This window comes from Furipterus horrens, unplaced genomic scaffold (assembly GCF_987537825.1).
Source record: "Furipterus horrens unplaced genomic scaffold, mFurHor1.1.pri manual_scaffold_11, whole genome shotgun sequence".
Classification (NCBI taxonomy): Eukaryota; Metazoa; Chordata; class Mammalia; order Chiroptera; family Furipteridae; genus Furipterus; species Furipterus horrens.
The window spans coordinates 17,801,337-17,815,329 of NW_028327181.1; the positions used below are offsets into that span (position 1 = coordinate 17,801,337).

Here is a 13,993-nt window from a genome sequence, read left to right on the forward strand (position 1 = left end):
AAGATCCCTCTATACCAAAGATAATGAAAACAAATATTTAGATAACCAGAAAAGTCATATTTAATATATTAAGGAAATAAATACTTAAGACACTTCACATCATAATCCCTATTGGTTTGAGCCCCCAACCCGGCCGCCCTGGCCCCGCCCATAACCCATATCCGGTCCCGCCTCCGTTACCATGGTGATCGCCGGCGCGTGGACCGGGTCCAGGCAGCAGCCTTTCCCAGCGCCTGGGGCTCCCTCTAGGCTCTGGTTGCTATGGTGATGGCTCTTGCAGGCTGCCGTGGGACTCTTTCTGCCGCGAGCCCCGCCCAGACCCAGACCCAGACCCCGCCCCCGACGTGCAGGATTCGTCAGATACCCTCCAGGCCCGCGTGGCTCTCGTTGCCATGGTGTTTGCTGCAGCGAACCCAACCAGATCAGGCCGCGGACAACCCGAGCCTCCGCAGCCGCTGTGGGTGAGTCCGCCGCCCTACCCTGTCCCACCCTCGGCCCCCTTCCTTGAGGGCGCGTCTCGGAGGCCTGTGTTAGAAGGACGCCGCGTCCCACGCCCACCTCCCACCGCCATAACCTGAACGCTGTTTGAGACCCGGGGGACTCAGCATTTCCTGGACGCCTCCCTGGGTCAAGCCCAAGCTACTGGTCCCGGAGGAGACCTGGGTCAGAGCAAGCAAGACAACAGGCCTCGGTCAAGGCCACCCTAGAGGGGAAAGGGAGCAGACAGAAGGAGAGGTAGGACTGTTGAATAGGCGTCGGGGGCCGGTCCTGGGTCGGGTGACAGGCCTGTGGGCTGAAACCTAAGGTCTGCGGCCAGCCCAGAGCCTCCATCCCTTAGAGACTAGGAGCAGGGCCAGCCCCCAATACCCCCCACTCCACTTCCGGTACCGGCCTGCACTGTTCGTGCCCTTGTGCCTCGCCTCACTCACAGCCAGTCATATGCTCAGAGAGGGGCCACTCCTGGTTGAACACTCCACAGGAGGAGGGACATGCAGGTATTCTGGACTCCCAGGCAGGGTGGGGCCCCCTCACCCCACCCCCACCATGCTGCCTGCAGGTTGAAAGAGATGACCTTTGGCCAAGACTCCTGACAGAGGAGGGGACTTGGATCTGTTTTCAAAGTTACTGAAAAGTTAGGCATAAACTTGCATGTGAGTCCCCAGGGTTTGGCCCAGCTCTCTAACTCTCTTTCCTTGGTTGGGTCTACAGAACTCTCTGGAAGGATGAGGTCCTCCCTGACGCCTTTGGGGCCCCCTGTGAGCCGGGACCGCATCATCGCCAGCTTCCCTAAGGTAGAGAGTCATTAGGCCAGACCTTCCTGTGTGCACTGCTCTCAGGACACCATGCACGTCCACATCCAGCTTCCCCACCTGCACTCACCACCAGAAACACATCAGGTGAATCAGGGAGGTCAGTCCCTTGCTGACAGACTCCAGGAACTTACTAGACTTCTTGAGAAGCTGGGAGACATGAGGTTGACCTGACCAAGATGGGACAGCATGTTAAGGGTGAGACCAGGAGACAGTGTTGCATGAAGGTTAAGGTCACGGATTTTGCAATCAGACAGTCTTGGGTGTGAATCCTGAATCTGTCATTAAGCTGTGTGACTGGGCAAATTACTCAACCTCTCCGAGCCACTGTTGCACAGGATAATTCCTCTCATGTTGGGTGCCTGGCTCACAGTAAATGGGTGCTCCTTTGCCTGAGTGGTGGTGGTGGTTGTTCTCAGTATTATTATTATTATTAGCATCAAAACAGCACTCCAGTTTCCTGATACCAGATCCAGGGTTCTCCCTTCTTATCATTCTGCCTTCATTTCCTGCTGAAAACTCAGCTTTCTTCCATTTATATTAAAATCCAACTGTAACAGAAGCAGGAATGCAAATTAGTACAACCTCCATAAGGGGAGTGGGACAATATTTCCCAACATTGCAATGCCCCCACCCTCTGATCCAGCCATTCAAGGCCAGGCATTGCAACAGTTTGTAAAGCTAAAGGTCAGACACAAAGTAAATGTCCTTGGAGAGAGAGCTGCTTAATCAACAAAAGGCTACTTCCTGACACAATGGAGGAAGAATGAGGCATGTCTCCAGGTGCTAATGTGCAGTGTGAGCCAAAGTAAAAATACAAGGAATGGCGCGATGTATGTAGCACACGCCCCTGTGTGACAAAGAAAGAATATGGGAGCAAAGAAACGTATGTGTTTGTTTATACATGCAGAAAATATCCTTGCAAGGATACATAAGACCCATCTCTCAGTGATTGCCTCCATTTGACTTGGGACAGCGTGAAGGGAGAAATCTCCATGGAATGGCCTTCTTGTCTTTTGAATTCTGCACCCAGGCTGGTAGGGAAGAAGGAGGTGACTGTAGCCTCTGGGTATTTTGAGCCTGCAGTCATTCCTTCTCCCCTATTTCTGCTTTCCCCCACAAAGAAAGCCTTACATGTCTCAGACCCATGAACAATTCCCCCAGGATTTTCTGTCTCATCAGAGGCCCAGGCAATTACTTCCTTACAGAGCCTGACAGTGGTACCCAGGGTTGACGGAGACCAGTATTTAATTAGCCAAAAGGAAGGGAAGTGTGATTGGCACAAAAGAGTCCAGGTCTCATGGAACAAAGGACCCCATTTACAGAGCAGAGCATTGCAGCGGCTCAGAGAGGTAGGGGGGGCTGCCTAAAGTCATACAGCTAGGTATGGTGCAGCCCGGACTTGACCTGTCTGAGGCTGACTCCAGAGCTCTGACTTCCCCCACCCTGGGAGGCATCTGTCCTATTTCCACAGAAGGTGAGATTCTCACCCACTGCCTGTGGCCATCAGGGGTCCCAGGGCACAGCTGGCCAAGTTCATCCTGTACCCAGGACCACACCATTTCAGACCTGAGAAGTCTGTGGCCAGGTGGGGCAAGTCCTTCTCTTTGCTCTGTGCCTCAGCTTTCCTGTCTCTGAAATTGATTCAAACTTCCTGTCCAGTCTTCCTTATTACAGTTCTCCAATCCATCCAAAATTATGGGATTCCTCTAACGACCACCATGCCCAGGCCAGGCCCCCATTTGAAGCTGCCATGCAAGTCGACAGGATGAAACAGCCAGCTCTCTCATGAGGTAGCTGACACTCTTCTGTATGAACCTGGGCTGCTGGGCTAAGCTGTTCCCCTGCGTTATCAATTTAATCCTTCAACAGCCAGATGGAGAGGTGCTGTTAGGAGTGTGCCCCATTTGCAGATGAAGAAATGGGCTCAGTGAGGTTTCATAACTTGCCTTTTTGCAAAGTTCTTTCCACTGTCCCTGCTGCCTCAGCCACCTCTGGAGTTGAGAGGGCACATGGGCCAGAGCAGAACCCATTTCAATGCCTGAGGGTTCAGAAGAAGCAATAAGGCTGCAGATGTGGCCAAGCCCCTGCCACGGGGGATTTGTGGGTCCAAGTAGTGCCCTGAGGGACAGAGCAGTGGCCCGGGCCACCACTGCCGTGTCATAGCAGAGCACACCGGCAGTCTCCAATGATGCCGTTCTCACCATGTCCTTGCCACACTCTAGGCTTAGCCTCTGCCAACCTGAGAACAAAACATTATGGTCATCTGAAGTTTGTTTTTCTAATTTTAAAACAAATACATATTCAGCATGTGCCATGGCATCTTAATAGCCATGAACATTTGTTGCCCCACTTAGTGTGTGCCATGCTGGCTCTGTGCTTTACAAACATCAGCTCATTTATGCCTCCAGGCCTCTGAAATGGGGAAGTTATAGTTTGGAGACAGTAGGCAGCTGCGTGGGGTCACACAACAGCTAAGGGTAGATGCAGGTCTTCTTGACCCTGAGGCTATGCTCTTAAACCACTGCCCAGTCCTGCCTCCCCCAAATTTTGGAAGACCTTAAGTGCCTTCCAGGACATTTTTCATGCACATATGTGCATATTTTAAACACAAAAATAGCATAGAGATCTGTAGAAGCTATGAGAGGGTCTTGGAGCTAAAAAGAGCCCTTACAGCCTACCCTGAGTCTCAACCTGAGAAGACCAGAGGTGGCAGAGACCTGCCACGTGCCTGCAGTAAGGCCACGGCCGCCCCAGCTGAGACCCAGCTCTCCCAGTCCCTGCCTGAGCTCTTTTGGTCTGGCTTTGCTCCTGCTGCTCTTCCTTAGGACTCATAAGACCCTGAAGTCTTAGGGCTGCTGACAAGATAAAGGACCGATGTGACAGAGGGATCCAGGAAAGCTAATGAGGCTGCCAGCTGTGAGGCTTAAGGAGGAAGTGCTGGGAAGCCAGTCACCACCTCACTGCCATGCTTGGTGATGGAGCTGCAGCTTTGCAGGGTGATGTGCCCAATTGTCTGTCTGTCTGTCTGACTCTTTCCAGTGGTACACACCTGACGCCTGCCTACAGCTCAAGGAGCACTTCCATGGGCAGGTGAATGCCGCCTGCCAGCGCAGGAGCACAGGGACTGTCGGGTGAGCGCCTCCTCAGCTCCTGGGGTGTGGGATGTGGGGGAGCCGGCAGGAAGGAGTGAGTGTGTGAGTGAACACGTGAATGCACAGGGGAAACACTTACTCAGACTGCTCCAGTGCAACCCAATATAGGTCTGAAGACGCTAGGAGTTTTATCTGACTTTACTGGGCCACTGCTGCCATGTAGAACAGCCTCCCCATGTCTCAGTAAGTCATACACGTGATTTTTCAGTCTTTTTCTTTTGTCTGTAATGTTTTTCCTGCTCTTCAGACCTCAGTATAGTGTCAGGTTCTCTGGGGTCCTTCTCTGAGCCTTCCACTACCCCTGTCCCCAGCCCGGGCTAGACAGGGCACCCCTCCTGTGTGTTTCTGTGCCCCACGTGCTTACCTCATGGGGTTGCGAGTTTGAGGACGAGGCCTGTGTCCGTCCTGTTCCTCCCTCGGCACAGCCAGCAGAGAGGTCTTGCGACACTCACAGTCTGCTCAGGGAGTCAGCTGAGCTCACAGGTGTCACACAGGTGTGGGGAGGTTGCAGTGGGGGCCTAGCTCTGAGGTCTCAAGATGACTCAGAGTGAGGCCGGGCTCAGGTCCGAATGGCCAAAGCAGCTGCGGTCACGGGATGAAAGGAATGGCCACCAATTCAGGAGTACTGGTTCCATTCCAGGTACTCCACACAGATGATCTCTCTCACCCTTCACAAGAGCATTGGGGAAACTGAGGCACAGAGGGCACCCCCACAACACCTGAGCAGTACCTTTGCTTCTTCACTTCATCTGAGAAGCAGAGTAAGGGCATCCTGTTCCAGGACTAGAGGCCACTTGGGAGCAGAGTAGACACAGCCTCTGCCCTCGCAGACGTGGCCAGGTGAGCTGCACCAGGTCACCAGGTGACACAGAGGTGCCCTTTTGCTGTCTGCAGGCACATGAAGTGCCTGGTCAGATGTTACCTCTTGAACTGTGGCATGAGCCGCAGAAACACAGAATATCACCCCTAGTCCCAGGAATGTTCCTGCATGGAATGAGGTGGCAGCTGCTCTTAATGAGCAGGGTCCCCAGAGAGCCTGAGAACCTCAGAGCCAACTGACCTCCAGCCGCAGTGCAGACTGCAGACCTGAGTTCTGTCTGTGACACGCTCCTTAGCCTGGCTGGGCCTAGCAGACACCTCCAAGGGACGTGGTGTGTCCTGTTCCAGGACTGACTGCTGACAAGGAGTGAGAGGGAGCCCATAAGGGGTGTAACCCCAGGAGTGGGTAGAAGGTGTAGGGGCTTTCTCCGCAACCCTGTGCTGTGTCCCCTGCACATGAGCCCCATGTCTACACCCTCAGTGTGCTCCCAGTTCCTGGCTGCACCCCCCACTTGGTCCCAGCCTAGGGCTCTTCCCTCTGCTTCCTCAGCTTCCAGTGCCCAATTCTAATTCTCACAGTGGGACTTGGGCCCAGCATGGTCAAGGGTACAACCCCAGGGACAGCACAGTCCCAGAACAAACACAGATTCTCCTGCCATCCTCTCTGATGCCCGGGAATGGACACAGACTTCCCAGAGTGTCTCAGCAGGTGTCCCATCTCTTGTCCAGGGTTGAGGAGTGGCTCACAGGCAGGGACCGCAGGAAAGGAAGGGCCTGTGTGTGTGAAGATGCTCTTGTGACCATGCTTGAGGGCAACATGCCCACATTCTTCACAGGCTCAGCCTCTCCAAGGTGGTGGTGGTTGGTGACCTCTACGTGGGCAAGACCAGCCTCATCCACAGGTAAGCACCCTGGCCACACCTCCCAGCACCATGTTGTCAGGACTTTGCCCAAGAGGCCCAGATGCCATTGCCCTAGTCGAGACAGATTGGCAGCTGGGAACCACACTCCATGGTAGGGGTGTAGGAAATCAGGGAAGGGGATGGTAGGGTCAGCGGAGAGTGTGGCATCCCAGGAGCTTGGCATTGGTCACACTGTCCCCCAGGGGCCATGGGCTCACACCTCCCTGACCTCACTGCTAAAGGATGCCCAGTTTCTCTGTCCCTGACTTGCAGTGTTTGCTGCAGCCTCTCTCCCCCCACATGGCTCTTGTTGGCGGTCCCTCATGGTCTGTCTCTGGACTATCATCTCTTCAGCGATTCCCAATGGGCAGACTGTGTTGCCTCTAGACTTTTGCTACTTTCGCTGTCGTAAGTGAAGCTTCCGTGCAGCCTCTCTGATGACTTGCTCCCACAGGTTTTGCAAGAATGTTTTTGACTGTGACTACAAGGCCACCATTGGAGTGGACTTTGAAATCGAGCGCTTTGAGATAGCCGGGATCCCCTACAGCCTCCAGATGTAAGTCCCTGCCTTGCTGTTCCCTGCGGGGCTCATGGGCGGGCTTGAAGGAGACCCTTGATGAGCTCCTTCTGAACTGGCCAGTGGCACTCAGCAAGGACCTGTCTGAACAAGCAAGACTCCATGTCCCCGCACCCCCTGCACCTGGCCATCCATGATTCTACTCACTGGGCCAGCAGGGTGGCCTCTGGCAAGTCACATCAGGCCTCTGAGTCCCTGTTGCCATCTGGAAAACAGGGCCAAAACTGGGTCCCTGTGTGCCAGGCTCTAGTGGAGGTTACACGGTCCACATGCCATCCCAGTCCTGATGCACCCTGTCCTCACCCCGTTGCCCCTGCTCTGCTTTCCCTCTGTCTGTTTGTTTGTCTTCCCTGCTGGACCCTGTGCCTCTGCCTGTCAGTGGCCACTGGCTTCCTCCCCTCCCCTCTAGTTTCCCTCAGAACAGCCCAGAGTCTCTCCCCCAAGAGCCCGCCTTCCCACCAGCGCTCTGGACCTTGTCCTCCCTTTCCTCTGACACATGGAGGATGCTGCCGGCCTCCCTGCGCCTCCAGCCCTGCCCTCTTCTGCATGGCCCCCACCGTGTCCTAGGCTCTCCTTCATGTACCCTCATGCTCCCCCGCTGGTGTTACCAGTCTCCTGTCCTGGTCCCTTCTCCTTTCTTTCTCCTTGGGGTTCACACCTGCTCCTCTGGTTCCATTCCTCCGTACTCGTGTCCTGCCCAGGCTGGGGCTGGGATCCATGGTAGTCAAAATGGAGCTCACCCTCTCACGGACCTCAGGTCCTAACTCTGTTGAGACTGCCCCATTCTCTGCAGACTTCTATAGTCCCAGCGCAGTCCTAGAGCCAGGTGGTGCCGCTGAATCTCACCCAAGGGAGACCAGAGCAGAAGAGGCTGTGAAAATGCAGGACCAAAGGGATGTGGAAGCAGGAGAGCTGAGAGGAGCCAAGAGCTGATGGAGGCAGCCTAGGTGGAGCCAAGCAGAGCCGCCCTGTGGCTGGGCTCACTGTTGTGACTGCAGGCTGTATCTAATTAGCGGCCCCAGGACTAAATAGGAACGCTGTCCTGCCTTAGCGTCTCATGATCCTATGTTAAGGCCATTGCTAGCCAACCAACTGGCCTTACCCTGAGACTACCCCTCCAGCGTCCCACCTAGAGTCATCTTCAGAAGTGAAGAAAGTGTGAATGGATCTAATGAAAGAAAAGAACCAAGAAGCTCTGCATCATCATGATCACTTGAGAAAACTTCAGAACATTGATGTCTTATTCTGGCTTATCTACTTGTCAGTTTACTGAGAAAAGTTAATTAAAAAAAATTTTTAGAGGGAAGGGAGGGAGAAAGAAAGGGAAATATTGATGTGATGTTTTTTATTGCTTTTAGAGAGACAGGAAGCAGGGAGACGGAAGGAAAGATCAATGTGAGAGAGAAATATCAATTGGTTGCCTCCTGTACACGCCCTGACCAGGGATCGAACCTGCAGCCTAGGCATGTTCCCTATCCTGTACTTAAATTGACAACCTTTCAGTTTACAGGGCAACTCTCCAAGCAACTGGGTCACACTGGCCAGGGCAACAGAAAAATTAAATTTTGATCTGTTGATTTTATAAAAGGGTGGATTTTCAGACTCAGCCTGCACTTTGACTTCCTGCCTGGGGCTAAACCAGGGCCAGTAGATCACAGCATTTGCATCCCTCTCTCCTGTAGTGTGCCCATGGCAGACATCATGAATTGACTGTTGCATTTTTTTCTACGGAGCCAGGGCTCAGCTTCTCCAGAGAGCCAGAGCTAACTGATCAGAGTCAACCAGGAGATACAAACCATGTCCCTGTTAGACACTCTCACTCCCACCTCCGCTGCAGTGCAGTAGGTGAAGCCATGGCCCAGTCATACATGAGCGAGTGGCAGAGCCATAGCTGGCCGCCCAGCCTGGGGCCCCTGGCCCATTCACAGGGCCTCCTCTACAGGTGGACTTCCACATCTTCAGAGCGAGTACATAGGAGCATATTCTCTTCCAATGGCACGGTCAGAGACTGAGCTGCAACTCCACTCACCTGGGCAGTGGAACGACTAAGGCCATGCCCTTCTGCCATGGGCACAGTGCATCCAGCTGGGGAGTTCCCCATGGGGCACCCGAGAAAAGGATCCAATCCTAAGGAGTTGGGAGGCAGGCAGAGCAGGCACTTCATGAAGTCAATGCAGCTGGCTTGGGCCCTTGGGGTCTGCGCCCATGGCCCCACCAGCCTCCTGGGCTCTGACCACTGCAGTCACTTAATCTGCCACCTCTGTTTCCCTTTCTGTCTCTGCCACTGCACAGCTGGGACACAGCAGGGCAAGAGAAGTTCAAGTGCATCGCATCCGCCTACTACCGGGGTGCCCAGGGTGAGCGACCGGGCGATGGCAGCGGTGGGGCTCCCTGCAGGCTCAGCAGTGAGAGGTCCTGACCCTCTGCACAGGCACCAAAGCTGTCCCCAAGAAGCACCAATAAAAACCTCTGGGCAGTCCCGCTGCCTGGACTGGCCTCAGCAGTTACACCCTTTGGGCACCCGGTGATGACGGGCGCTCCCTGTGAGTCTCAGCCCCAGTTTCAGCTCAGATAGATGCATAGGGGAAGAAGTGCGTGTCCAGAGAACCTGGAAAGACGAGGCGGAGGTGGGGGTGGCCAGGCCACTGACGAGAGGAGCCAAGGGGGCGGCTGTCTCTCCCTGTTTTCTGCCCTCCCTGCTCCCCAGAAATTGCTTCCCCAAAGCTGGTTGTTGGTAATTGTGCACTCACAGCATAGCTGCCATTGGTCGAAAGTCTGCCTCACGGCAGGCCCTGAACCCAGAGCTTTTAAAATAACTGCTCTGGCTTAAACTTCACAGCAACCCTGAGAGGTAGAGGTATTGTTCTCACCATTTCACAGATGGGAGGACAGGCTCTCAGCAGTTAAGGCCCTCACCTGAGCTGCCTTCGGTACATATGGCAGAAGGGAGACCTGCACTCAGGAGCCTCAAGCTCATCCTGCCTCTGTATCCCCCAGTGGGTCCGCACCACTGGGTGTGGGTCAGAGAGAGTGTGAGAGATGGGTCATGAGGGGCAGCCATGGGGTATGTCCTTCCCAGCCTCCATTGTGGGGGCCAGAGCTGGGTTCCCACCCCAGCAGTTCCTGGGGAGCAGGGAACCACCTGAAGGGAGACCCCCTTGTCACGCCATGTTTGCCTCACCTGTCACTGACCAGCTCTTGGCTTTTCCCCACATGTGCAGTGATCATCACGGCCTTTGACCTCACTGACATGCAGACTCTGGAACATACCAGGCAAGTCTGGGAATCTGAAGCCCCTGTAGTTCCCCTGGGCTCAGAAAACCACCTGGAAGGGCTCCTCAAATCTGAGCCCGTGAGCTAGGCCCCCAATGGCAGGTGTGAGTGACCAGGTCGCTTGTTAGGACTGCCCACAGGCCACCCACTCTTCTGTTACCTTATTATCCCTCAAGATTTGTACCCATATGCCGAAGTCAGGGCTGGCTCAGGGTGCACAGCCAGCACAGCCGCACAGGGGCCGGCTCTCAGAAGGGCTGTGCTTGCCCGAATGCTCCGCTGTTGCCTTGATGTCAAATGGAGGGCCTCGTTTTGTTTTGTTTTCTCCTGGACCCTGCAAATTACCTAGTGGTCCTGTCTGAAGGAACATAATTTGGCATTTGCTGTCTTGGGCAGAGGTCTGGTCAAGAGCTGGCTGCAACATGACCAGATCCGAGAGGCCATCCCACTTCTGCCGGGGGTCATCCAGCTAAAGGACCAAAGTCCCCTTCACCTCACTGTTGTTTGGGCATTCACCTCTGGCATCTGTCAGGTCCTGTGAGGGAGGCCAGGGTGATTGTACCAGCTGATGACTGTGCAGGGCTCACCCAAGTTGACACGCGTCAGGGGCAGAGCCATGGCCAAGACAGGGTCTTCACCTGCCCTGGCCAGTGCTCTCGCAGCCCCATTCTCCTGTGGTCCGGCCAAGGCCCCTTTGGCCTCAGGACCAGCACCCTCTGAACCAGTGTGGGTCACGGTACCCTCCCGGCACCTCCCAGCTCAGTGCTCCCGGCCCTTGGGAGGAACCCAGTCCGCACCCGTTCCCTGGTCTTTCTCAGGCCCCTCTGGGTGGGTAGGGCTGGCTCTCTCAGCCAGTCTGCTCCTGCCCCAACCCCCTTGTGCGTTCCAGGCAGTGGCTGGACGATGCGCTGAGAGAGAACGAGCCAGGTTCCTGCTTTGTATTCCTTGTGGGAAACAAGAAGGACCTTCTGGTGAGCAGGGGTGGTCCCCAGGCAAACGTCTGCTTTCAGCCCAACATGGGACACAGAGGGCAGCATGATGTGGCTAGATGAGAACTTGAAGACTGCAGGCCCAGGACCGGGAGGTTAGGGGCACTTGTCTCAGGGAGGCACAGCTGGCACCAAGGACTACTGGGGTCTCATCCCTCAGCGGGTACCCACTGCCCACCCCCGGAACTGGGGCCCACCCAGCCTGGGGTGAAGTGGGGTGGAAGCAGGCCCAGTGGGAGGCTGGCAGCCACCTCCCCAGGCACCTCCTTGAAGAAGGGTTGCTTCTCCCAGTCCAGGGCAGCATGTGAGCAGGCGGAAGTGGAGGCTGTGCACCTGGCCCACGAGATGCAGGCCGAGTACTGGTCAGTGTCCGCTAAGACAGGTGAGTGGGCACAATGGGCCCGTCACCACAGGGGACTCGGGGGGGACGCACACATTTCCTCCTGCAGGCCTGTCGCGTGCCTGCATCACAGCCCCTGTGCTGATGACGGGGAAGGCCTTCTCTGTAGGGGAGACTGGGAGCCCTGACCCGTGGGCAACGGGAATAGTGATACCCGACCCTCGGGGCAGGTCAGTTCTGTCCCCGTTAAGTCAATTCCAGGGTCCCAGGGTAACAGTGCCAGGTCTAGGATTAGAATTCAGCCCTCACCTGTGAAGACTGCAGCTTTCTGCCCGCAACCTATGGATGCTGGGTGGGAGACACCACCTGGCCTACAGAAGGTCCCAGTAACGGGGCTCCTATCCCTTCCCTGGGTGTCATTGTGGAAGACACAAAAACGTTGCTCATGGCCCTTAGCCCTCATTCATATCCCACCTGATCTGGCCCCTGCCCCCTGGCCACCTTTCCCTGTGGGCCACTGCTCACCATGGCCCCCGAAAGATGCCCAATATCTCTTAGCCTCAGTATCCTCGTCTGGAAGTGGGTGATGCTGTTCATCTCTTTTTATTTTTAATCGAAAAACATGTTCAAAATTACAAAAGCCATATGTGTTCACTGAGAAAAATTAGACAATGTAGAGAAGCAAAGAACAGACTTTGAAAACACAGGTTGTTGGGAACATGAAAGGAAATGACATGAAGTGAGTGCCTGGTTCATAGAAGACCTGAGGACTCGGGAACTACACCCGCACGGTAGTCCTTGCCCTGCTTAGGGGCCAGAGCAGACACTGGCCAGGGCCTGGATGAGGCAGCTGTGCGGGGGCTGAGGATAGGCGCCACCCCAACACTAACAAAAGGGTGGCAGCACCAGGCCTGGTTCCCTCTGCTCCTTCCTAATGGCATCCCCGTGCCCTGTGAAAACCCCTCCTCTCATCGGGTGATGGCATGCTCACTGAGAGCGCCCTATTGGCCAAGCAGAATTCCCTGTGCAGTTGTACAGTTTGCTGGCTACACAGGGCAGTGTGCATGGTGGCCATTCGAACCCTGTCCTCTGCCCCAATGGGTGGTCTCCTCCACCTGGAGGAAGATTCACAAAGACTCCACATGGGGGCTGGCAGCATGTGTTAATCCTCACAGCTGCCTGTTGACAGGTGCTCACAAGTTAAAGAGAGCAGGCACCTTTCTGATCACCACACATCCCCACGCCTGGACCACAGGAGGTGCTCAGTACTGACTGATCAGAAGAATAGATTCTGAGAAGCCGAGGCGCAGAGATTTGAGGAAGCTGCTTGGGCAGGTGGCCAGAGTGGGGAGAGGGCTGAAGGCAGGTGGGAAACCAGGCCAGCTGGGAGTCCCCTGCACTGCACTGTCCCAGGCAGCCCCAGAGGTGGACTACCGGACCCTCCTACCCACTGGCTCCCACCCAAATGCTCTGCGGGTGAAGGCAGAGGTGAACGGGGTCACAACTGTTTCCCGGCTCTCAGGGGAGAACGTGAAGGCCTTCTTCAGCCGCGTGGCCGCCCTGGCGTTCGAGCAGTCGGTGCTGCAGCACCTGGAGAGGAGGAGCAGCTCCCGGCTCCAGGTCGGCGATGGAGACCTCATCCGTGCGTATAGGCGGCTGGGTTGGGGCGGGAAGCAGGCCTGTGGCCTCGAATTCGCATCCACCATCCCCCTTCCCCCTCTCTGGGCTGTCCCTTCTGCCATCACTCTGACCTCAGGCCTGCAGCCTTCCTGACCCCACCTGCCAGCTCAGACTCTTCCCTGGCTCCCCTTGTCTGCCTGGCAGTCTCCTCATGGGCCGTGTTGAGCGTTGCAGGCACCACGGATGTGTCTGGGCTCTGGTTCTTCTAGTACCTGCCTTTGCCCACTCTGTTCCACCACCTGGAATGTGTCCCTGTGCTCGGCCTTAAATAAGAGGCCTTGAAGTTCAATTTCACAGCTCCGATCAGCAGTCACCAGAGGGTATTAGCAGGGGGGCCCTGTCCAGTGTCCCTGCAGGTATCTGTTTGATGCCAAGTGGCTTCTCCCTCCTTACAGGGATGGAGGGAAATTCATCCGAGACCCAGGAGAGCAAGAGGCCCTCCAGCCTGGGTTGCTGTTAGCTGGGGACAGCGGCAGAGGCCTCCACTCCCCACATGCGTGGGCAGTGCCTTCCGTGACTATAGGGGGGTGACATGGAGCCTGAGCTATGCAACGTCTGTCCACCTACCACTCAGTGCTCAGCCAATACTCTTGAGCAGGTTGGGAGCCAGGAAAGGCCCTCACTGGCTGCTCAGTGCCCCCCACGCTGCCCAACTTGTGGGCGTCCTGTGGTGATTCCTGGAAAGTCAGTCTCACCGAGAGTCACCAGTCCACCTTGGCCTTGTAAGGCCTGAGACTACAGACAGAGGACACGTGTGCACCATGGCCCACATCCCTTGACCTCAGCACGCGTCAGCAGTACGTCCAGGTGCCCTCTCAGCTTCCCTGAGCTGGCCTCCAAATCCTGATCTCAGCAGTCCGGGTATGCGGGACTTGTCAGAATTGGCACGTGAGTGATCACTGGCCTGATCCCTGCCTGGGACTTGTTTGCAACGGGACTCGCAGTTCT

The 13,993-nt window shown here is 55.6% G+C and overlaps 1 protein-coding gene across 1 annotated transcript; it reads left to right on the plus strand.

Annotated features, from left to right (window-relative positions):
* The first annotated feature begins 1,209 nt into the window (after positions 1 to 1,209).
* RAB36 (RAB36, member RAS oncogene family) lies at positions 1,210 to 13,582 on the plus strand. The gene is made up of 10 exons (XM_090291651.1): positions 1,210 to 1,292; positions 4,353 to 4,444; positions 6,121 to 6,186; positions 6,641 to 6,742; positions 9,056 to 9,120; positions 9,985 to 10,040; positions 10,930 to 11,007; positions 11,317 to 11,407; positions 12,888 to 13,007; positions 13,441 to 13,582. Exons 1-10 carry the CDS (start codon positions 1,224 to 1,226, stop codon positions 13,503 to 13,505), a joined length of 804 nt encoding a protein of 267 aa, XP_090147777.1. The 5' UTR covers positions 1,210 to 1,223; the 3' UTR covers positions 13,506 to 13,582.
* The last annotated feature ends 411 nt before the right edge of the window (positions 13,583 to 13,993 follow it).